Below are 23,905 nucleotides of genomic sequence, written 5' to 3'. Positions count from 1 at the left end.
GTTCATCTGTCGTGCATTGTCACATTGATCCTGGTACTGCTCAAGGCTTGTTAATTGGAGACGCCGGAGTTTTGAACCACGTTCTTATTTTCCATCCGAAGGATCCGACTTTTATCTCCTCGAGGTAGTAGAGAATTGTCTTGAAAGACTCAAGGTGCTAAAATAAAGTGATCTAAGTATTAGCCTAAGCTAGCATAAAGTGTTTAGATTATCTCGTCTCTTATTTTCACAACGGTCAATGCTTCCGACGGTGGCTGGTAAGAGAATTCTTATTCAGGTGTGCATGTTTATATGCCTTACATTTGAAGGGATACGTAAACATCTGTTTGAGGATAGAGAGAATAGTGACTGAGACTAAGTAACTCAGAGGACATCCATCACCCAACCAGTCTTCCCTTGATATCTCACACATCAACTCGTAGCTGTAGAAGCTGACATTAATAGACCATCTTCAAAAATAATAGAACATCTGACTAGGATTAACCAATCTACAAGTTTCCAACTGTAAATATTACTGGGAGTCAGCCATCAACAACCGTGCTTCGCCACAACTCCCCCAATTCCAAGTATTACTTGGTTGCTCGAGCGCAGAACGTGAGATGACAGGAACCGTTCACTCTATTGAAAAGAAAGCTAAAGCTCATAGAATTGGTAAGGAATTGGATTGGTAATCTATTCGAGGTTTGTTGAAGGTGAAGTGTCGTCACTCTTTGGTATTAGATATCATCCATTTCGTTCATACGACTAAGACGAGGAGACCACTCAAACCAGAGCCGATTTCATATAGCCTAAGTATAGGTCTCGTTGGGTTCTGTAAGCCCAGGAAAATCAACGTTGATATTGGAAACATTCCAAACTGTCATCAGTAACGCATCAACCGGATTCATCCTTCCGCCCAGCTTCTATAGAAAACGAACTACTGATATTGATAAATAATCTTATTTCCATGAATGAAGGTAATACAGGGTTCCAAGATACCCTATCACTGTGTTGCTTTTCGTCATTTCATAGTAAAAAAATATCAAAAAGTTGTTCTGACAGAGCTGATTCTCAGCGTGGGGAGAGACCGAAACCACAAAAACTATGACGTGAGATCCCAGATGTTCTCTCATCCTATAGCATAGCGAATAGTCCGAAGTATCTTGATCTCACCTTTCGAGCATATCTTGTGATGTCTTTTCGTCGCTGGAAAATATACACGGTCAGATGCTAGTCCATCAACTCATGGCACAGCATCGTTCTTCATATGGTTTTATCTCCAGTCAGAATGGCGACCTCACAGCCACTGGCTCTAACTTTTAACAAAGAATTGTCATATTATCACTTATCTTGTTGATGATATCGCAACTGCCGCTCACCGCGATACAATCGAGTCATTGTGGAGGCGCGGTAAAGCGCGGCTATCCACCGCGGACCGAACAACCCATCCACCAGCGCAACTCAAGTCCAATAAGCATACAATCCGCCAATTCGGCTAACATTACTCAAACAAGTGTCACATATTATGAAACCGGTCATGAGATCGCTTATTAGTGGGGGTTGAAGTCATATATGTAACCACTTAAAGACTCGCCGCAGCACTGCAGATTCCATTATCAAACAATCTTGTTCTTCGATTTTCACCAATTATTCTCACATTATATGATCTTTCAAAATGACACGCAACTTTAGACTCGGTGTCTTGGAATGCGATACTCCCATTCCTGCCGTTAATGGAAAGCGTGGTACATACGGAGATGTCTTTCGAGATCTTATGGATAAGGGCCTAAAGCATGAAGGGTTGGGTGATAAGGGAAAGAATGTGAACTATGAGATTAGCAAATGGGACGTTGTCACAGCTCAAGAATATCCCAACATTGAGGATGTTGATGGGTTCTTGTTGACAGGAAGCAGTAAGTATCTCCTCTCATTGAACCGAGTTTGAAAAAGCTGACTTAGGTTTTAGAACATACATCCTTCAACGATGATCCTTGGATTTTGAAGCTGGTCGACTATGTCAAGAAGGTCTATACCTCCACTGATATACCAATCGTGGGAATCTGCTTCGGTCATCAAATAATCGCTCGAGCACTCGGTGCGAAGGTCGCTGTTAGCCCAGGTGGTTGGGAAGTCTGCGTCGATAGAGTCGAGCTCAACGAAACCGGTCAGAAGCTCCTCGGCGTCCCATCCCTTGTAAGCAATCCCCATCCACCAAACCATCAACTCGCTAACATGACTACAGGGCCTTCACCAAATGCACAGAGACGCAGTTCTAGAAGTCCCCGAAGGTCTAGTCAGTCTAGGAAGCAGCTCAAAATGTGAAATCCAAGGACTTTACAAGCCTGGTCGTATTATGACGACCCAGGCTCATCCCGAATTTGACGATTTTATCATGGAGGAGATCATGAAGGCGAGATATGATCAAAAGGTCTTTTCGAAGGAGATGTATGAGGAGGGTATTACGAGGGCTAGGGCGGCTCATGATGGTGTTTTGGTGGCGGCCAAGATGTGGGATATTCTACTCAGCAAGCAATAGATCTTGACATATTGATGATTACATGTAAGAGAGCACTACGGTGTTGGCGTTGTAGAACGTGGTCAGCTGTATTGCATGTGCCCCGAGGACTCTATACATAATCGAGGCGGGTATCTAAGAATAACAGTGTCCTTTTCACGCAAAAGATATCCAGATCTGACGCTCACGCATCGCCCTGCACAACATCCACGGACTAACCTGCTCAGGCGGCTGCTCCCAAATATGTTCCAACAGCACCAACGTCTGCTTCATATTTCCAAGACCGATGGTATCCAGCATCGTCTGCAGTCGCGTCCTCAAAACTTGCTGGACTGAGGGGTCGGATGTGCTGCACCCAATAACAGCTAACGGCCAGCAGAGACTTGTGTTTATTCTCACTGTGGCAGGGAATTGATCGAGGAGTGTTACTGCTTCGGCGACTGCGGATTCGACCAGGGCGCGTTGGAAGCTTCCTTCTGGTTGTTGATGTGGTTTGCCCAGGACTGTCCAGAGATATAAGAGGGCAGCTTGTTTCCAGACTAATCCTGCAAGACGCGTATATGGTGTGACTGAGGGGTCTGGATAGAAAGCCATTACTTGAGATTGCAGAAACGCAAAGTTGACAATGTTATCAGGACTTGGCGATATAGCGCTGTCTACCGTCGGCGACGACATGACCTGTCCCAGATGGAAGATCTGAGAAATGAGGATGAGTAGTTCGAGCCAGCATCCGCATAATTGTCCGACATACTTCCTTGCGACTAAGTTCCTGGCTCTTACTTCTATATCCGGGCTGAGTAGTGATTGAGAGTTGTACTGCGGGTCTATCGAGATCATGCTTGTGGCTGCTATGTGCATGTAATACTCGATGAGAAAGTCGGGTAAATCGTCGTATAAATGGTTTTGTGCTCCTGTGAGTAACGTGCTCACTAATGACTTTGATGCTGTTAGATGGTCAAATATCGTACCATGAATATCGCCTTTAGCAACCTGGCACATGTTAGCTTACTCCTAGAAGAGACACCGGAACTACGAACCTCAGTCAAGCACATAATTAAACTCCCGACAGTCAATACAAGTGTGTTCTCAGCATTGCCAGACACATATTCATCGACCACATTCCTGAACATCCGTAATGAGTCTGTATAGTATCTCTGTGCAATCTCATCACTTGGATGACGTTCTGCTGACGCCTGGCGGTGAGCAGCGCTTTGCGCGAGGATGAGTTGTAGCACGAGCGGTTTTGAGAAGGCCAGCGGTATGAGTTTTGATATGAAGGGATTCACATCTGTAGAGCCATTGCCCATACTATTGGCTGTTCGATCCAGGTAGTAACTCAGCAGCTCATATGAATGATGTCCCTGCTCTGGCAGCATCGACATTGGCATAGTGATGACTCCATTGAGTGGCAGTCCTCCCTCTGGAGAAGGCGGCAACGCGAGAGTGATGGCATTGGCAGTATCTGGATCATATGTCGTTATAGCCGTTGGAGATTCTGATGAAGCTGATGACGACGGTGAGTGTGAAGGCTGGTGATCAGCGTTATCGTTAACGACAGTCTCAGCATCATGATCATCATCATCCACTTGAGTATCATGAGCATCGATCATGTGAGTATCCCCAGACACCGGAGAACTGTCGCCATTATGGGGAATAACGATGCCGGGGTTATCAGCAAAAGCTCGGTCTTGGTCCGGCGCCGAGTCCGGTAGCACGGGGTCAGTGGCCGAGTGCGGGTCACGACCTTGACCTTGGTCATATTCATGATCACGGTCCTGACTGCGGCGTAGTGAAGAGGAAATGCTTGTTTGAGAGCCTGTTGAGGAAGCACCAAATGAGGGTCGTGATGACCGGGATACTGCTGCTGCTACCTTGGCAGATGAAGTTGATGACGAATTACTAGGGGCAGAAGCAGCAGGATCTGGCCAGATACAGTCGAGTTTATTGCGTTTGCAACCGCTGCAGATAGGTTTACTACATTTCACGTAAGTTAGAGGAAGAGTTATCACTTTAGACTGGATCTATGGTACCTCTCGTCACACTTCTTCTTGCGCTTCCTACAGGTAAAGCAGCCTGTCCTGCTGCGGATTATAGGCATAGGACGCATGGCTGTGGCTATACCTGAGCCTGAGCCTGAGGAAGGGGTTGTGTTTTGGTTTGTAGGCGACATTGTGGGACAGACGGGACAGACCACAGACTCGGTGAAAGGTACTAGGTTGTACTGTACTGTGAGCGCGGCGCGGTTACGTGAAAGATGCAATGCAGCGCAGTGGCCGTAAATCGGATCGTGGCTCCGGAATAAGCGAGTGGAGTCTCTATTTTTTGTTTGCGGGGAATAAAGAACTGGAATAACAGAGGGAGAAGCCTTCTAAATTACTGTATCTCTCCACTAATCTTATCTCCTTAACACGCTAGACTAGCTTAGTTTACCCTACACCTTCCATTTTGCCTCTTCCTCTTAGTCTCTCTTCTCTCTCTTCACCGAGTCAAAGCAAGCCACCTTGTAGACTTAACAAAGTACCTCGAGGTAACTCACTTCCGGCCCTCCATGACAATCCTCCGAGGGTCATGTGGAACCCAACCCCTCCATAATCCATTCTCCGGGCGGTTCCTTCTCCTCGACTCAGTGACGTTTCTGATAAGATTGACTCGGTGACATTAAGCCGGCCGCCGGGGTACGTACCTTTTTGGGCATCCTTGAATCTCATGCTCCGATCCTGGAACTCATGAGCCGAAGCGGCAAACATGTCAGACACTCTTTATTAGATCTAAGGGCTGCCTTCTTTAGTTTCGAAGCCATTGTTCGAGAAGTTGTTACTGTAACTTGTCTGATTTCATCTTTTACTTTTTCTTTTTGCAGTTCATCCTCGATACCCACCATCTCATAGCAATCATGATGAACATGAGAGTTCTCCGGCAGCAATGCCTTCGCAGCAAGCCTTCTCTGGCTACGCGCATTACCTCCAGAACCTTTGCTACTCAGAAGGATGTAAGTCATCTCTATCAACTATGCACAATGGTAACTGACATTCACAGCTCCTCGGCTCAAGCCTTGAGCAAGGTGACCCTGAGATTCACGCCATCCTCAAGCGTGTACGTTCTCCTACTCCTACTATCAATTGACATCCTCTGACCCCAACCTAGGAAGAGAAGCGCCAGAACCACTTCATCAACCTCATCCCCTCCGAAAACTTCACCTCCCGATCAGTTCTCGATGCCCTAGGCAGTGTTATGCAAAACAAGTACTCCGAGGGCTACCCAGGAGCACGATACTACGGAGGCAATGAGCACATCGATGAGGCCGAACGCCTTTGCCAAAGCAGAGCCCTCGAGACCTTCCGTCTCGATCCTGAGAAGTGGGGTGTCAACGTTCAGCGTAAGTGTTGTTCTTCCCTCATCATGACCAATGCTAACATCGTGAAGCCCTTTCTGGATCTCCCGCCAACCTCTACGCCTACTCGGCCATCCTCAACACCCACGACCGAATCATGGGTCTTGACCTTCCCCACGGAGGCCATCTCTCCCACGGCTACCAGATTCCCGGCAAGAAGATCTCCATGATCTCAAAGTACTACGAGACCTTCCCCTACCGACTCAACGAGGAGACCGGCCTGATCGATTACGACAAGCTGCGCGAGAACGCCCTGCTGTACCGCCCCAAGGTCATCGTCGCAGGTACATCCGCATACTCCCGCCTCATCGACTACCCTCGCATGCGTGCCATCGCCGACGAGGCTGGTGCTTACCTTCTCTCTGATATGGCTCACGTTTCCGGTCTTGTCGCTGCTGGTGTTATTGGAACACCCTTTGACGAGTCTGATATCGTTACGACCACTACCCACAAGTCCCTGCGCGGACCTCGTGGTGCCATGATCTTCTACCGAAAGGGCGTGCGAAGCACAGATAAGAAGGGCAAGCAGATTATGTACGACCTTGAGGGTCCTATCAACGCCTCTGTGTTCCCAGGACACCAGGGCGGTCCTCACAACCACACCATCACCGCTCTCGCTGTCGCTCTTAAGCAGGCTCAGACCCCCGAGTTCAAGGACTACCAAGTCAAGGTCCTCGAGAACTCTCAGGCTATGGCTAAGCAGCTCGGCGACCTTGGTTACAAGCTTGTCTCCGGCGGCACAGATAATCACCTTGTCCTCGTCGACCTCAAGCCCAACGGAATTGATGGCGCCCGTGTCGAGCGCGTTCTCGAGCTCGTGGGCGTCGCGAGCAACAAGAACACCGTCCCTGGTGATCGCTCCGCCCTTAAGCCAGGCGGTCTCCGTCTCGGCACACCCGCCATGACAACACGCGGCTTCAACGGCGAGGACTTTAAGCGCGTGGCCGATATTGTGGACCGCGGAGTGAAGATCACCCTCGCGGTTGATAAGGATGCCCGTGCTGCCGCCGAGGCCAAGGGCGCCAAGAACCCTGCTACTGTGAAGAACTTCCTTGAGTACTTGGGCGACGGATCTAATGTCAAGGAGATTGCTGCGCTACGGGATGAGGTTGCTGAGTGGGTTGGAGGATTCCCCCAGCCTTGGCTCAAGTCATGATGTTTTTAATGAGAGGTAGCAAGATCATTTTTGGCGTTGGTAAAATAGTTTATTCATAGCAGAATCGACATTCAATAAGATTTCAAACAATATTTATCTGAGTATCACGAACTTGTATTTTGTTGTTGTACTGCATCCTCATGCCTTGGTCTCTTATCTCATGATGTTCTAATTAACTTGTAATACGCGCGTAATCACCAACACACCAGTGGTCACACCAATCCTTCGTTCACATGCCCCAATTACCAACTTCATCCCAATTGAGTCAAAATTACATGATAAAAATTGCTGCACTTCAAGTTCCGTTCCCAAACTCCGAAAACTTCCAATCCTCGGAATTCCATTCAAGAGCTTTCCCCGCATACCCAGAAAAAAACCAAAGGCCAAAGCTTTGCATTCAATCTGGGGTTTATCTATACATGACTCAGTGAAAGATGAAAGTAGTGTCTACAGGTACAAACAAGTACCCGCTCCCAAAACGGTTGTCATGGGAAAAGATAGCATGTACCTGTACTTTCTCTGGTGGGGTATCAGAAGTACCATCATGGCCTGATGACCCCCCTGTTCCATGGAGCCCATCTCCAACTCATGACGCTACGAAAAACGCCTTCTTTACTGGGGCCGGACAGTGACTCCGAGGTACTTTGGCCAAGGTCAGACACGGAGCGCCGCCGAAGACGGATGGGAGGGAGTGGTAACTTAGTAAATGAGGGACAAGGTCAGCTAAAATCATCATCACCATACTAAACTCTCAACACCATCACCACCAAATCAAACCAATTCAATCACACGTCTCAATCAACTCACAATGTCTGGTATCTTTGCTCGTCAAGCTTGGGCTTCTGCCTCTAAGCTCCGATCTACTGCTCTCCGAGCTCCCAAGGCCGCTTTCACCTGCAGAGCCAACAACATTGCTCCCCGACGATGCTTCTCAGTTTCCATGAACCGTGGGTCTCAATTGACTTCTGTGTCTATTCAATTGATCTAACACATCGCAGTCCTTGCTAGAAAATACACTGAGAGCCACGAGTGGATTGACGTAGCCGCCGACGGCAAGACCTGTAAGTTCTCACCTCACATTTCCAATCAACACTGAATTGACATTTTTCAGGCACAATTGGAATCTCCAACTACGCCGCTGAGGCTCTCGGCGATGTCGTCTACGTGGAACTCCCCGCAGTAGGTGACGAGACCACCCAGGGCGAGTCCTTTGGCAGCGTTGAGTCCGTCAAGTCAGCTTCTGACATCAACTCTCCCGTTTCTGGCTCAGTCGTCGAGACCAACGACCCCATCGTTGAGACACCTGCCGATCTGGGCAAGGACCCTGAGAAGGAGGGCTGGTTGATCAAGGTTGAAGCTGAGGATGTTTCAGTTTTGGACGGTTTGATGGATGAGGCTGCTTATGCTGAGCATATCAAGGAGGAGCACTAAACGAGCGATGCTTTTGGGTAGTTTTAACAAAATAATGCATGTGATTTAAAGCAAGATATCAAGAGACTTTTCAACAAGGAATTCACTTTACAATTTTTCCACAAAATCTTAAGTCGTGTTTTTAACGTACAGTAGTAGTCTTATCGTTGTAGAAATGTCCACAGCGTGTGGGAGACGCAGCATGTGCTATGTTTAATGTTTCCCACTAACGTTGAGTAGCTCTGTCTATTCATAACAGGTTCTACAAACAACCCTCGTATATTTGTCTATTCACTGATTAAGAAGATGGTTCAAATATTTTAACTCATAAATTGATCTAGGCAGTTTTAGAACTTTTTCTCTAGAAAATCCAATCATCATATCTCGCATAAAACTCCGCCAATACAGAGATCATTTCGCCATAGTTGAATAGCTTTCCAATAAACCATTCCAAATGCAAAGAAACTCAAACCCCATCATGGTTGAATATGATATCTCTTTCCTCGCCTCATTAAAGAAAATACAAATCGCTAATAAACTATTCAAATCCCATTATTTCCTCTTTACAAGTTCTCAGATCCCTCGACAGGAGGGCATGTGCAGAACAGGTTGGTGTCACCGTAGGCATCGTCGACTCGGCCGACAGAAGGCCACATCTTCTTCTCCCGGAGCCAGGGAAGGGGGTAGGCGGCCTCCTCACGGGTGTAGGGGCGGTCCCACTCGGAGGAGACGAGGTCTTCTTGGGGATGAGGGGCGTTGGTGAGGAGGTTGTTCTTGCGGGGAACCTTGCCAGACTCGACGTCGGCAATCTCCTTGCGGATCTGGATGAGGGCATCGCAGAAGCGGTCGAGCTCAGCTCGGGACTCAGACTCTGTAGGCTCAATCATGAGGGTTCCGGAAACAGGGAAACTCATGGTAGGAGAGTGGAAGCCGTAGTCAGCCAATCGCTTGGCAATGTCGGCAACCTCAACACCGGCGGTGTCCTTGAAAGGTCGGACATCAAGGATGAACTCGTGGGCGCATCGGCCTTGAGCGTTGGTGTAAACAACCTTGTAGTGGGGAAGGAGACGGGACATGATGTAGTTGGCGTTGAGAAGAGCGGTACCAGTTTGCTTGGTAAGACCATCTCCACCCATCATGAGGATGTAGGTGTGGCTGATGGGCAGGATGGAGGCGCTACCCCAAGGAGCGGCGCTAATGGGAGCAACAGCGGTGCTGTCACGCTCAGCACCAACGCGCTGAGGATCGATCTCAGGGTGACCAGGGAGGTAAGGAGCGAGGTGCTTCTTGACAGCAATGGGACCGACACCAGGGCCACCACCACCGTGGGGGATACAGAAGGTCTTGTGGAGGTTAAGATGGCAGACATCAGCGCCAATGTCACCAGGAGAGCAAAGACCAATCTGAGCGTTCATGTTGGCGCCATCCATGTAGACGAGACCACCATGCTCGTGAACAAGGTCGCAAACCTGCTTGATCTCGGGCTCAAAAACACCAAAGGTGGAGGGGTAAGTGACCATAATGGCAGCAAGCTCATCGGCGTGCTTGACACACTTGGCCTTGAGATCCTCAATGTCCAGGTTACCAGTCTTGCCGTCACACTTGACGGTAACAACCTTCATACCGGCCATGGCAGCGGAAGCAGGGTTGGTACCGTGAGCAGAGACGGGAATCAGGCAGACCTTGCGCTTCTCGCCGGAGCGAGCCTCGTGGTAAGCCTTGATGCAACGAAGACCAGCAAATTCACCCTGAGCACCAGAGTTGGGCTGCAGAGTAGTAGCGTCCATACCAGTGATCTCGGACAGGTTCTTGGCGAGGGAGCTGATGAGAGCCTGGTAACCGGAAGCCTGCTCGACAGGGGCGAAGGGGTGGATGTTGTTGATACCGGGGTCGGAAACGGGGAGCATCTCAGTGGTGGCGTTGAGCTTCATGGTGCAAGAACCCAGAGGAATCATGGAGTGTACGAGAGACACATCCTTGGACTGAAGGTGGTAGATGTATCGGAGGAGCTCGGTCTCGGTGTGGTACTGGTTGAAGACGGGCTGCTCAAGGTAGCCAGACTTTCGCTGGAGAGAAGCGGGGATCTCAGCGTTCAGGAAGTTGCCCTTGTCGGACTCGAGAGCGGCGTTGAAGTCAGACTCGGAAACACCAAAGATCTTGACAAGGTTGCCAAGGCTCTCAAGGCTGACACCCTCGTGGAGAGAGAAGCCAACCTTGTCATCAGCGACGCGGCGGAGGTTGATTTGCTGAGAATCAGCCTTCTCGTGAACCTTGGCAATAGCCTCAGGGGAGCCCTTGAGAGTAACAGTGTCGAAGAGAACAGAGCCATCCTCACGAACACCGTCAGTGTGGAGCTGGAACTCGCCCTTGGCGAGGATGAGGCTCTGGGCGAGACGGGTCTTGCTCCAGATATCCTCAGCAATGGTCTTGAGACCCTTGGGACCGTGGTAGACAGCGTAGAAAGCAGACATGTTGGCAAGAAGAGCCTGGGCAGTGCAGATGTTGCTAGTCGCCTTCTCACGTCGAATGTGTTGCTCACGGGTCTGGAGAGCGAGACGGAGAGCAGGCTTGCCGAGACGATCCTTGGAAACACCGACGAGACGACCAGGAATCTTACGCTTGTACTTCTCGGAAGTAGCGAAGAAAGCGGCGTGGGGACCACCGTAGCCCAGAGGAACACCGAATCGCTGGGAGTTACCGATGGCGATATCGGCGCCGAACTCACCAGGGGGCTTGAGCATGGTAAGAGCGAGCAAGTCGGTAGAGGCGCTGAGAAGACCCTTCTTCTCGTGGACGATATCGGCGAGGGCCTGGTAGTCGTGGACACCACCGTGGGTATCGGGGTACTGGATCAGAGTACCAATGAGGTCACCCTCGACTTCGCGGACGAGCTTGGAGTTGTCAGCAAGGACGTCACCAATGACGAGCTTGATGCCGAAGCCCTCAGCTCGGGACTCGAGGACGGAAATGGTCTGAGGGTGGCAGTCCTTGGAAACGACAAAGGTCTTCTGGCCCTTACCCTTGGGAGCGTGAGCCATTGACATGGTCATGGCCTCAGCGGCGGCGGTAGCCTCATCGAGAACGGAGGCGTTGGCGATGTCAAGGCCAGTAAGGTCGGTAATAAGAGTCTGGAAGTTGAGGAGGGATTGGAGACGGCCCTGGCTGATCTCAGCCTGGTAAGGAGTGTAGGAGGTGTACCAAGCAGGGTTCTCGAGAACATTGCGCTGGATAACAGCAGGAACAAGAGTTCCGTAGTAACCAGCACCGATAAAAGACTCGTAAACCTTGTTGTTCTTTGCGAGTTTTCGCATCTCCTGCTGGATGTAGTGCTCGGTGCGACCATTAGCAGGGACTTCAGCCTCAGCGCCGCCCTCGTACCACTGCTCAACGAGGTTAAGGCCCTTTTGCTTCCTCCTGACCTGCGGGGGGATAGTCTGGTCGAGGAACTCCTCCATGGAGCTCACGGGAGGGTCAAGCATCTTGAGCATCTCTGTTTGCTCATTGGACTCGCTGCCAATGTGTCTCCTTGAGAAGAGCTCATGCTCGTGCAGCTTGGTGCTGCTCTGGGACTCGACGAAGCGAGGAGCCTGAGTTGTGGTTGTGACTGAGAATGCCCTTGAGGCGCCATTGAGACGGATGGCTTGTGTGAGGCGAGGTTGAAGGGTGATGGGGGAGCGACGGGACTGACGGACGAGCCGTTGTCCGATACGAGTAGCAGACATCATGATGAAGATGATGAATGGATCCCCTCTTCACAGTTCAAGATCAGACAACTTAAACTATGATGATTAGAGAAAGGGAAAAGGGAAAAGAGATGCGTGTCCAAGAATAAAAACTAAGGTCACTCCAGAAGTTTTAAGAATAAGTACATGGCCGGTCATGAATGGTCATGAGTGGCGTATCGGCCGTCATGGTCCGATCTTGCAGCCGGTGGTCTTTCCTTCCTTCTCCAAAAACCAAATGCCCCGCGACCGGGAAAAAGGTACTTCGAGGTACATCTGTTCCATGATCTGCATTCACCCAATTCCAGAAGGTCTTTTTTTTTCTTACTGTGACTCGGTGAAACGCAACCAACTGCGCGGCAACTAAAGGCACAAGACTAATGCGCGATAAACACTGTGATTGGTCCCTCTTGACTCAGTGAAACCAGTGACTCGGTGAAAGATAAGCTCCCAGGTCCCTATCGCCCTGCTATTCACCGAGTCAACGGGCCCGGCGCAGCCCAAACGGCTAAACTACAGGGCCCTTTCACTGAGTCAAATTTAGAGGCTGCAGTGCATTGCCGCTGCGACTAATCAGGGTCGGCAACGAAGCCGTGGGTCCCAAAGCCACGACGTTATCGCCAACCTCTTAGACTTAATTAACAAGGGTCGGTTTCTTTTTGCTTCCTCGGTCTCGTAACCGAAACCTGGGGTCCGAGTTCGGGATGGTCTGGCCGGGTGATGATAAGAACACTTGATGATCAAGGTGAACCTGACAAGCCTTCTAGAAGGACGCCATGCATCTTGTGACATTTTTAGACTCCCGTCAGAAGTGCCTTACCACGGAATTCCGGTCACGACTCCGGGGCAGCGCCGGAATACAGCTACCGCGCCGGAGACTGTGGGTCTCGATTGTCCAATCCAATGTTGGCTGTCTTGGCGGCGTAGGGTAGCCACAATTGACCCCATATCTTTATTTCTTACGATGCAAGCCGACGGTCCACGCTGCCAGTCTAGCTGCAATCGTTTACTCCTAACTATTGTTAGTAATAGAGATAAGGGTGAGCCCATTGGTTGAGAACTTATTCATGTGTTGGTGTGCGGATAAGCACGATTGACTGATAAGCTGATTGGCGCTACTTCTTCACATGTGTTACCCAAAGCCAGCTGTCTGGATTGTCTAAACGATGCTTTTAGGAAATATTCAAGGTGTTCTAGATATATGAACATTAATATGGAACATCTTACATGTATTCTCTACGAGTGTTGAGACACGTTGAATACATTGAGAGTGCTTAACGAACACCAAACAAAGGGAAGGCCTAGAGACATAAGAAGAGCTGAATGTATTCTATGAACAATGACCATCACAAACTTATTTCTTTGTACATAATCAAAGCATGTTCATATCCCTTTAAGCAGTGAAAATGCTCTTTTGTCAGCTAGTCAACAGCGACCACCCAACATAAACATGCGGAACCCCATGTAGTCTGAGCAAACCAAAAATTCAAGTGACCACAACACCAAAAATGGCAATCAAAAATATCCAGACGAAGCCTCTCAAAGGCGCACCTCTATGCAAAAAGCATTTCATAGACTATACGCTCGACATCATCAAATCAAAATCAGAACCGACTCGCATTCAGCCAAGACGAGCTGCAAAGGACAAAGTTCTTGAGCAGAAAGCTAACACGAAGAAGAGACGCGCAGATGAAGATATCAGTTCTAGTTCGAAACGGAAGAAGACTAACGACTTAGCAAAATGGGAAGCATTTGGCAACTTACTAGAAGAGCGGGTAATCGAGATCGCCGAGGAAGCTAGAGAGAAGGGACCTCACAACTGCGCTTTTGGTCCTGCACCATGGGCATGCCATATGTGCCCATCAGACTTTGAAAAGCTTGTAAATGAAAAGGTTTGTATGGCTAAACCTGTAGCACCAGTTGCTGATATGGCTACTGTTGGGGAAATTTTCGAACTCAACTATCGAAAGGACTTTGAGAAAGGGGTGATGACAAAATTCAAATGGGAGGGTATACCATATGTCATAGATGCTTGTAGGACGCCAATGCTTATGGTTCTTTGATATATATTCAAATTGAGAACATGCAACAAAAGACAAGAAGCTCAAACTGTTATCTGTTGTGACAGAAGGAACACAGGGGAACAAGACACAGGAATCACCGTCTCAACTAATGAGCAATTGTGCCGACAGAATGTTGTCCGCCCTTCTATCTTCTCAGTATGACTAATTGCATAAACTGATATAGAACGATATTGTCTCGCAGCAAAATGACCATGCCTTAGACTCCTTATCAGGACTTGTCCCCGTTGTATATACTTGTAGCATTACGTCTTAGGAGGGTTGGGAAGCCCGCAATCGTGAGGGTCGGTATGATATATAACTACAGTTTTGACAATAATCTCCACTCCCTTGACCTTAACCGTCTTGTTGATGTTTGCCTTGGAACACCTATATAGCGTGTCAGTGTTAATGAAACCAAGAAAACCTTGCGAAAACAGGCTCACATAGTGGCAGTGTTTGAAGTGTATATCTTGTGTTGAGTGATAGGCAGCAATAGTGTTGGAGGAAGGGCTTAGAATGCCTACCTGGAACGGAGAGGCTTGTGTGAATTTATAATTGAAAGGAACTGACCTCTAGATAGTCGAATAGTGGAGGTTTCATGAAGTGCACATCCTTACCTATGATCCTCAAGAGGTGAGTGACTATGTGCTGACCTCCATTCAGATGGAACCAGCACACCCTCTCGCAAGGGTATCGGGAGAATTAACCGCTGAAAGCCCAAGAGATGAAACATTTTGATCATTTTAGGCCAGATTAGACTAACTTAGACTATTTTACTTCGGTAGCCTAGTCCTTGGACAATAATCTTGCTGTTACCCACCTCCCTTGCAAACTACTACTGAGGCCTTCCGAGCACGGTACCAAATTAACGAAAGATAACTAGAAGTACTATGTTATCCTTTGTCGAAGTTCAGATAAACTGTTCATCAAATTGTGATCTAGAAATGTTGGTTGATCTGGAGATCCAATAGATAGAGCTATGATCTTGAACTCACCTATGTTAGCGACGATAGGAACGTGCTTATGTATACGGAAGTGAAGGGATACGGCTTTCGGGGTCGAGATACGCCGCTGCTCGATGAATTCCGCTGTCAACATGGGTCCTTTCTGGGGTCACGCATATGTAGTGTTACCATCCAAGGTGTCATTCGTTGGGATTCCACGCAGCGCAACTTCCAGAATACGGCTATCGATGCTACAACACCGTTGCAACCCACCGGCCAATCACGATGATACACATGAACAGGTCAGCCCAGTATATATGAGTGAAACCCACCCGGTTGAGGTCTCGACAATATGTGCAACACCCTTGTCGCCCGTCAGGTCATGATTGCGGCTCAAGACTTTGCGCCTGATCAAGCGATAGCCGGCTCTATTTACTGCTAGTCCTGTCTATAGGTAGATCTCCTGATTCAACTCGAACTAGCGCTCTCGCTGATAACATTACCAGCTCAAGATGTGTGCCTCCAAGGGCCAGGCTGGGCAAGAGCCAACCCTGCTTGCAACTCCAACGTCGATTGACGACCTTTTTCTCGTTGAGTACAATGACTTAGAGACAAACAATCGCCAAAGAACATTCCTATGGATGAGTGAAGATGACAACGTCTTCTTTGGGCGAGCTTCAACGAATGATATGACTCTTGACGACTACGTCCAGGCGCTTGAACCCGTGCCTGATAAGGACCTATTTCCTGAACTACCTGTTGACACTGAAATCACTATCGCACTTGACTACGACGAAAGCTCATCCTTCTGCAAGAGACCCGGCCTCTTTCAATTCGAGCCTGGATTTGACTTTGGGACGCCAAAGCAGGTCCTCGACGAAACACTCATCATGGAAAAGCTTGCCAAGAATCCCCATCCAAACATAACACACTACAAAGGATGTCGTGTAAAGCGCGGTCGCATCACAGGAATTGTTGTCGACAAGAACGAAATGTCCCTGGAACAATTCATAAAGAGTGAGAAACTTAGCGATCTTAATGTCAACTCATTTCTATCGGACATCAATTCTGCGGTAGACCATCTACACTCCCTCGGAATGGCGCACAACGACATCAACCCGGGCAACATCATGATGGGAGAGAAGAATAAGCCTGTGCTGATTGACTTTGGGTCTTGCCAACCTTTTGGTAAATTGCTGCAGACTTTTGGTACGCCGGGATGGTTTGAGGAAGACTTTTGGACTAGTGAGAAGAAGCATGATGATATTGCACTCGAGAAACTGAGGCAATGGTTGAAGATTGTCAAGCCGGACGACATGATAAAGTCAGAGCTATGAAGCTATTGTTTCTTAGGAGTTATCGGGTCAGACAACAGATGAAATATCCTCTTAGGTTGAGGGGAGTAAATAAAGTAGCCTAATTGTTAGTCTAAGATCGCATAAGGTAACCAAATTATTTCGTCTCTTATGCTCTCAGCAGCTAATTGTTCTGATACCCTGGCGTCGGTCATACGCATAAGTTCCATGTCAACTGCCGATTGATGAGAGAAGTTCTATTGAAGAGTGGCAAATAAGCGTGAATATTGCGATCCAATAGCAATGCGTAGCTGGGGTGGATGGTGTCAGTGGCAACCAGCCTTAAACCTTGACTTCAACAACAAGAGCGTTATCACGAGTTAAAGACCAGATAACAGACTGCTCAAAGCGGCCTTTTCACTGTTTTTATCAACTGGATAAGTTCAAATAGTTATAAGTTTGACAACCCAGGTATGGAAATAGACATATATATCTCGAATCTTGGACACTAATGCTACCGCGATATCCCATCCCTGTCCCTGTCTCTAATCTCGAACCATCCATCGTGGATCATCACGCGGGCCTCGCTTGCTCTAGGCCAACCGCCAAAATCACTCACATAAACCCCACAACAGAAGCTCAGATCACCAACCAGATCACACTCTAAGACCCCTCAATTGTGCAGGGAGGGGCCTGCTGAAGATAAACGCACAAAGGCCGCATGTCTATATAAGACCCTGCATGATCCAGATCAGAGACATTCTTTCTTCTTCATCTTCACTACAAACAAACAATATCTTTTTAAACCTTTTTCCAAACTACCCACCAAACTATCTTCACAATGGCTGGCGACTGTGGCTGCTCTGGTGCCTCTTCTTGCAACTGCGGCTCTAGCTGTAAGTCGACATAACTCTATCCCTGTTACCGGAGTCAGTACTAATGAGATTAAAGGCACTTGCTCTGGCTGCGGCAAATAAACTATTGATACTTTAATCATCGAAAAACCACATTTGTGACACTTGTCGCATTTCTTTCCTTGGCCTACCTGAGTATGGTTAACGGATGCATCACTTTTGACGAAACGAGTTATGGATATGAAGGATGGAGTTGGGGTTGTGCTGTGATTGGGATTTATAACTAGCTAGCTACTAGTCAAGTTTAAATACTATCCCTATTGTCGAACGACGCTTTCACTACTTCAGTATATTTGTGCTATGTCGTAATGTCAGCGGGTATCTCTGAGTCCAAGCATGTGACTGTTTATGTCGAGGTTCATGATAAATACGCTCTCACCCTAATGGCTCATCTATCTGACATGGAATGATTTCGATAGTAGTATATCTCAAGTATTTGCGTTTAGATACTGCAGCTTATATACCGGGTTAGTCTAGTGTACCATTGCCGGCCCAAGGCGTCTCGTCAAGCGGTTTACCATGTCCTTTTTTTTTCTTTTTCTGGAATTTTAATAACCTTGAACTCTGTCAGAGATCATGCATTCAATTAATTCACCTACATTTTTGTAATTTTCCTCCGGACAGAGTACCTATCTACTCGGCAGGAAAGGAAATGTTCTGCAAGTCAATAGACCTAAGAGTCGGTCTGAACTTGCAGAAACCGACCGATTCATTTCGTCCCTTATGATTTTGGCTGTTAAAGTTTCTAATATGCACTCTGAAGTGTTTACAGGAATCGGCTATGTATGTCCCAGGGTAATGTTTGGCATCTTATTGTGGAAGTTGGAGGTGGTTAGGATGAGCATACGTCCTGAGGTCATCGCGCAAGTACCCCCTATTCGTACCGCACAGCATACATTCCCATGGTCTTCTTGACATTGCTTCTACCGTAAATCGGAGGAGGGAATGTGAGTCATTCAATTCATCCTGGATATGAGTGGTAAGAGAAAAGTTTAAATTTAAAAAAAGGAAGATGAGTCAAACACAAAGTTTGGACTGTTTATATATACACTTTCCTGCACACCGGAATCCTCATCACATCTTTCTTCAACAACACCATCTTCCTAATACATCCGTGGACGCAAAATGGAAGAGAAAAGACCACCCCCAGCTAATCTGCCAACTCTGCCAGCAGAGTTGGTGGATAACATCGCCAACTTTCTACCCAATCGTGACATCAAATCACTACGCCTCACATCCCGCTTCGTAGACAGCTGCGTCAAGTTACGACTGGATCGAGTCTTCATCTCCGCCAATCCTCTCAACATTCATGTCGTCGAGGAAGTGGCGAATCACGAATACCTTCGGAAAGGTGTCACCGAGATAATATGGGATGAGCCCTATTTTGAATGCCATGCAACCATCCCGCCCAACTACAAGTACAAGACAGGCAGTTTCGACTTCGCTTTAGGCTGTCCATCATGGTACTGGTGGAGTGGCCGTCGTGCCATCAGCCAACTGGCTAAAAGCAAGGGAAATGATACTGTCGCGAACCGACCAGACCTTCTTGATAGGATGCGCAAGCTTGCGGCAGCGATGTTGCCGGGGGAATCATACTACTACTATCACCAGTTGTTGGAACAGGAGCGATGGATGCTCAGGTCAGGGGCAGATTGGAAGGTTTTTGAGTATGCCCTCGACAGATTTCCTTCACTCCGTCGAGTCACTATCTCAACCAAAGTTCACGGGAAATTGTTCATGCCTCGGTACGAGACACCGCTTATTCGTTCATTCCCCTATGGCTTTGTATATCCTCTTCCTAGCCCACGGGGTTTCCCCGATGCCCATCGGACCTCGAGAATAATATGGAAAGACAAGAGCACGGAACCGTCCAATGAGTACCAGATCTTTAGGCGTGGCCTTTGCTCCGCATTGAGAGTGCTTGCAAAGCATGGCAAGCATAAAGTCTCCGAGTTCATCGTTGAGGATGATGAATGCCGGGACATCGACTGGTATAGGCGCCACAAGTCCAACCTTCCCTTCGAAATTGAAGACTATACATCCATGATGGACGACCAAGGTTGCGCACTTGATGATCTCTACTCACTCATACGAAGACAGGGCTTCCAAAGATTGAGTTTGCACTACGAAAATTACAGAAGCCTTGTCAAAGCATTCGAAAAGGTCGAAAGCCTACAGAGCCTTTGCTTATACGGCGACGAGAGAGCACGTATAGAGCACCTCGTTGAGACCCCAAGAAACTTGACACTGCCGGAGTGCCTCACTCAGCGGCTCCATAGTCTTGTGCTTGAAACTGTCTCAGTGTATAAAGGTAGCCTGATTAGGCTCTTGGATTCTCTGATTTCACTACGATCTCTAGAACTACGCTCTGTTGGATTCGAAGACTACGGGGCGAAGAGTTAATACGACGTTATGGGCCGAAAACTTACAGGACATACAACCCCAGAGACTTTCTCTTCGACTTAAGAGATAAGACTGGCTGGCGCGACAGATCCTTGAAACCGACAGTCACCATTCTGATCTCGGAGATTTTCTTTGAATGGCCCATGAATCAGACAGTGAGACTTGATTCTGAAATCGACGATTTCTTATATCGGTATGGGGAGGCTCCATTTATGCCGTCAGAATATGAAGAGAGGACTCATTGGAGATTTGAAAAGTCCAAACCCATCCACGAGTACTGCGCTGGGAAAGGGACTCTTGTGATGGAAGAATTGGACCCAGCATCTGAGCGGCCGAATGTTGATACGGAGACATTGGAACATCTGGGGATTATCACATGTGAGGAAAGGGGTAGAGAAATATACGAGGAGGGCCGTCATAGAAATTGGCCTTATACAGGGTCAGAAATAAGATGGGTAAGGGAACCGTGGGGAAATGGACCTTGGGGAGATTGGACATGCCCTACATTGGAAGAACAAGGTCGTAGTGAAACTGCATCAAGGAGTAACTAATGCACTGCATATGAGCGTAGCAACAGCTACTCAAAGCATTCACAATTATGCAAAGGCTTTTAATAAACTATCGTGAGGCTGAATCGATAGGTTTTGAAGCAATACTTACGTTGTATAACTTGTGAGACATTGAAATGCTTAAGTACCAGCCATATGACCAGTAAGACAATCTTTCAGCCGGCAGTGACATAAGAGGCAATGTATCCTTTCCTAGACTCAAGTAAGAAGAGGCTTGAAAGTGCAATAGAAAGGTTGAATCACAATTATCCTCAACAAGAGAAACGAGACGAATAATATTCTAATCTTGGCATAACACAGTAACATAATAAGATGAAAAAGACGAAATAGGATATATCCCGTGACTGGATAGAAACAGCGATAGACCCTGCTGATTAAGGACGTTGCGGAATCCGAGAACCTGATTCATGTGCTTTGAATGGAACCGAAAGGCATGGAGCATTAGCATGTGACAATAGCAAGACCCGACCGACGGGAAAAGTCAGAAAATGGATGACTGCGCCAACCCCGGAAAAGCTCACGTGGGACTTTTCGATGCTTCTTTCTTTATTCATTCCATCTTGCAACATTCTTTTTTGCCCTTTGCTCTTGAATTTGTTTTTCTTTTAGAGTGTCTTTATTTGAAGAGTCAAGGATTAGACGGGAGACCTGACGTGCAGCTGCAGAGCTGAGAGTGACTGACGTCGCGGGGCAGAAAAGCAACCACCCACTACGGATACAAAGGTCCATACAATCTGGGGTAGAGGAAACGCAACCTCAACGCTGGATGACGCTGCCATTAAATCGTGGCTTACAAAGTCGCTGAGGAAACCTGGAAAACCCGCGTCAATGGCAGCTTTTGTAAGTATTTGTCTTATTTATCTCTCTTCCCTTTTACCACCATTTCTCTTTACTTATTGCCGGGTTGTCCTTCTGCGCGTGTGTCTCCAGCCGCTAAAAAGTGGCGCCCCATGACATAACCTCTACCCGTCCCGTTCAGGCGTCCCTCCATCTCCACTCAGCTTCCTCCCTGCCTGGCCCTGGCTTTAGCGACATCACTTTGACCCTCTGACGTCGCGACGCGGCTGTTCAGTTCACGCGGGCAGATGCGCACAACCAACATTGCTCTGCATATTATCTCGACAACACCATACATATTCGAAAAATAGCCTGTTTATTAACAAAAAATTTCTTCCAGGACACGCCGTGGCTGTCGCATCTTGGACCGTCACCCATGTCTTCCCGCGACGATGCGTCTCACGGCGCATCACCTCCCTCTTACGAACCTCAATCTTCCACTACCGGCGCACCCCCGACTTTCGCCAGCTTCTCTCCCGTAACCCTCTCTGCGAATACACCCTCGCGATCCTCTCGTCGATCCACTATCCTCGTCCACCAAAAGAGTCCCCTGCTCCTCGCTACTCCTCCTCAGATCACCCGCGCCCTTGCATATAGCCACCCGTTCCTCCTACCCTTAAATACACTTGCAGGACTCCTTACTTGGAGTACCGGAGATCCTTGGCAAAGCTTCTTATTATTGAGCTTCTTCTGGGCGGTTGTTCTGTATGGCGATATAGTAATAACGTGGGCCGGCCCTGTCCTGGTCGGAGTAGCCCTCATAGTCGGCATGTACGGCCGGAGATACAGTCCCCTCAGTAGTAGCGGGTGGACTGAGTCCCGGAGTCAGAATGCTGGTCCCAAGGGAACAAACCAGAATACCGGCGAGAGCAGCCAACAAAACGGAAAGGCACACTCCAGCGAAAAAAAGTCCAAACATGAAAGGGGAAATTCCGAGGTCACAAACACGAAACATCAAAAGACACTCGACGAAATCGTCGAAACCCTCAAGCAGCTTACAGGGAGATGCAACGTGCTTATGGAGCCTTTGCTTGATATGACGGATTTCCTAAGCACTCAGACGACCCCAACCAGTGCCACCACTCGACCAGCGCTGACAGTCATCTTCATGCGACTGCTTATTATCACGCCTATTTGGATTGCGCTTACTGTTCCGCCGTGGAGAGTCGTCACTACAAGACGTGTAATACTAGTGGCTGGAACCATCATCTTGACTTGGCATGCAAGGGTTCTCCGAGTATCACGGGCCATTCTCTGGAGAAGCTCCACAGTTCGGAGACTCGCTGCCGGCATCACCGGTCTCCAGTTTGACACCCCCGAACAACCCCTCCGAAAGGACTTGGCCAACGCAGCCAAGAAGGGCCCTGATCGTGTCGCTCAGCATCAAGAGTCGGAACTTACCAAGGCTCTTGGTAAGACGACAAGCTTCCAAACCAACCATAGACGAATGAATGGTACAGGGAAGACTGCGGGTGTCAAATTCACCTTCATCATATACGAGAACCAAAGACGATGGATTGGTTTGGGGTGGACTAATAATCTGTTCGCATATGAACGAGCTGCATGGACAGATGATCATAACAACTCTGTGCCTGCCAAGGATGATTTCGAACTACCTGACGTCTCAGACGGAAGCCGCATGGAGTGGAGATGGGTTCCTGGAAGTCGCTGGCGTGTTGACGGCGTAGCAGACGACCATGGCCCGGTAGACTATGATGGCAAAGAGGGGCAGAACGGGTGGATATTCTATGACAACAAGGTAAGTTACTTGATAAATTTACGATCCTACGTGTCTAACAAGTTTCTAGTGGCAATACGGGCAACGAGGTTCCGATGGCTGGGGTCGATGGACAAGAAGGAGAAAGTGGTATCGCGATGCAGAGCTTGTCGAAGTCGATCAGAAGAATGACTCCAAGGAGCCCGAGAAAGAGAACAAGGACTCGCCAGCGGTAGCGAAATTACGATCTCAACCATACAACTCTAGTAACGAGACGATGGTAGCAACAAGAAGCGGTACCGACAACACACAAGCCGAGGACCTCAGTAACGATGACGCGAGCTCCAAAGCGGCAGACGATTCATTATCAGTACATTCGACATCAGTTCAGTCGACATCCTCAAAGTCTTTCCTACGATCCCCTTTTATGCGAAAACGGGCTCCAGGAGCGGACAATAAAGAGCGTGCCAGAAGGGACAGTAGAGCTAGTAGGACGAGCAGTTTGTACAACGATGATGACGCCAGCGCGCTCAGTGCGGAGTTAGCTTTGGAGATTCAGAAACAAGGTAGGCCTGGAGGACAATGGGGTATTGGCGACGAGGCACGAATGGGTCTTGAGTAACGGGGGATTTTGTACGGGTCGATACTGCATATCGAGATTATTGGCGTTTGATGGGTCAGGTATATTGATAGCCCAAGGGCTAGGTATATGGATAGGGTACGGGATGAACAACTCATGGCAGGTAGTTGTTGGATGGCGCATGGCGGATTTGAGCATTCTGTGTAAGAACAAGGAGCGGAACTTATGACCAATACCAATTACTACATATTCTAGTCGATCGACTATAAACAAGGAAACTCGTCCCTGAGCTGAGTAGCAGATGAATAATCCTCTAAGGCTTAAAGCGCCAAAATACGGTGCTCTAAGTGCTGGTCTAATCTGACACAAGGTGACTATGTATTTTCTTCTTTTGTGTTTACAGCGATCAA

General features: G+C 48.2%; 9 protein-coding genes across 9 annotated transcripts; 7 read left to right on the top strand and 2 right to left on the bottom strand.

The window, feature by feature from the left end:
- Nucleotides 1-1,654: 1,654 nt before the first annotated feature.
- FIESC28_00621 (uncharacterized protein) lies at nucleotides 1,655-2,515 on the top strand (the record flags this gene model as incomplete). Its single annotated transcript, XM_031154772.1, has 3 exons — nucleotides 1,655-1,892; nucleotides 1,946-2,172; nucleotides 2,222-2,515. The coding sequence occupies 3 exons, from the start codon at nucleotides 1,655-1,657 to the stop codon at nucleotides 2,513-2,515; spliced, it is 759 nt and encodes a 252-aa protein (XP_031021215.1).
- Nucleotides 2,516-2,717: 202 nt separating this feature from the next.
- Nucleotides 2,718-4,664, bottom strand: FIESC28_00620 (uncharacterized protein; the record flags this gene model as incomplete). Its single annotated transcript, XM_031154771.1, has 6 exons — nucleotides 2,718-2,843; nucleotides 2,894-3,190; nucleotides 3,275-3,405; nucleotides 3,463-3,484; nucleotides 3,532-4,468; nucleotides 4,525-4,664. The coding sequence occupies 6 exons, from the start codon at nucleotides 4,662-4,664 to the stop codon at nucleotides 2,718-2,720; spliced, it is 1,653 nt and encodes a 550-aa protein (XP_031021214.1).
- A 723-nt stretch (nucleotides 4,665-5,387) lies between these two features.
- On the top strand, nucleotides 5,388-7,041 carry FIESC28_00619 (uncharacterized protein; the record flags this gene model as incomplete). Its single annotated transcript, XM_031154770.1, has 4 exons — nucleotides 5,388-5,483; nucleotides 5,531-5,587; nucleotides 5,639-5,870; nucleotides 5,918-7,041. The coding sequence occupies 4 exons, from the start codon at nucleotides 5,388-5,390 to the stop codon at nucleotides 7,039-7,041; spliced, it is 1,509 nt and encodes a 502-aa protein (XP_031021213.1).
- Nucleotides 7,042-7,849: 808 nt separating this feature from the next.
- On the top strand, nucleotides 7,850-8,472 carry FIESC28_00618 (uncharacterized protein; the record flags this gene model as incomplete). The annotated part of the gene is made up of 3 exons (XM_031154769.1): nucleotides 7,850-7,988; nucleotides 8,040-8,102; nucleotides 8,153-8,472. The coding sequence occupies 3 exons, from the start codon at nucleotides 7,850-7,852 to the stop codon at nucleotides 8,470-8,472; spliced, it is 522 nt and encodes a 173-aa protein (XP_031021212.1).
- Nucleotides 8,473-9,014: 542 nt separating this feature from the next.
- FIESC28_00617 (uncharacterized protein) lies at nucleotides 9,015-12,173 on the bottom strand (the record flags this gene model as incomplete). The annotated part of the gene is made up of 1 exon (XM_031154768.1): nucleotides 9,015-12,173. The coding sequence occupies one exon, from the start codon at nucleotides 12,171-12,173 to the stop codon at nucleotides 9,015-9,017; it is 3,159 nt and encodes a 1,052-aa protein (XP_031021211.1).
- Nucleotides 12,174-13,681: 1,508 nt separating this feature from the next.
- Nucleotides 13,682-14,236, top strand: FIESC28_00616 (uncharacterized protein; the record flags this gene model as incomplete). Its single annotated transcript, XM_031154767.1, has 1 exon — nucleotides 13,682-14,236. One exon carries the CDS (start codon nucleotides 13,682-13,684, stop codon nucleotides 14,234-14,236), a length of 555 nt encoding a protein of 184 aa, XP_031021210.1.
- Nucleotides 14,237-15,692: 1,456 nt separating this feature from the next.
- FIESC28_00615 (uncharacterized protein) lies at nucleotides 15,693-16,517 on the top strand (the record flags this gene model as incomplete). The annotated part of the gene is made up of 1 exon (XM_031154766.1): nucleotides 15,693-16,517. The coding sequence occupies one exon, from the start codon at nucleotides 15,693-15,695 to the stop codon at nucleotides 16,515-16,517; it is 825 nt and encodes a 274-aa protein (XP_031021209.1).
- A 1,997-nt stretch (nucleotides 16,518-18,514) lies between these two features.
- FIESC28_00614 (uncharacterized protein) lies at nucleotides 18,515-19,792 on the top strand (the record flags this gene model as incomplete). The annotated part of the gene is made up of 1 exon (XM_031154765.1): nucleotides 18,515-19,792. One exon carries the CDS (start codon nucleotides 18,515-18,517, stop codon nucleotides 19,790-19,792), a length of 1,278 nt encoding a protein of 425 aa, XP_031021208.1.
- A 1,782-nt stretch (nucleotides 19,793-21,574) lies between these two features.
- Nucleotides 21,575-23,537, top strand: FIESC28_00613 (uncharacterized protein; the record flags this gene model as incomplete). Its single annotated transcript, XM_031154764.1, has 3 exons — nucleotides 21,575-22,610; nucleotides 22,659-22,957; nucleotides 23,007-23,537. 3 exons carry the CDS (start codon nucleotides 21,575-21,577, stop codon nucleotides 23,535-23,537), a joined length of 1,866 nt encoding a protein of 621 aa, XP_031021207.1.
- Nucleotides 23,538-23,905: the final 368 nt, after the last annotated feature.

The sequence above is a fragment of the Fusarium coffeatum genome, assembly GCF_003316985.1.
Source record: "Fusarium coffeatum strain FIESC_28 chromosome Unknown BRIP53273_contig_15, whole genome shotgun sequence".
NCBI lineage: Eukaryota > Fungi > Ascomycota > Sordariomycetes > Hypocreales > Nectriaceae > Fusarium > Fusarium coffeatum.
Note: the sequence above shows the minus strand (reverse complement) of the source record. Positions and strands in the feature narration are given on the sequence as shown.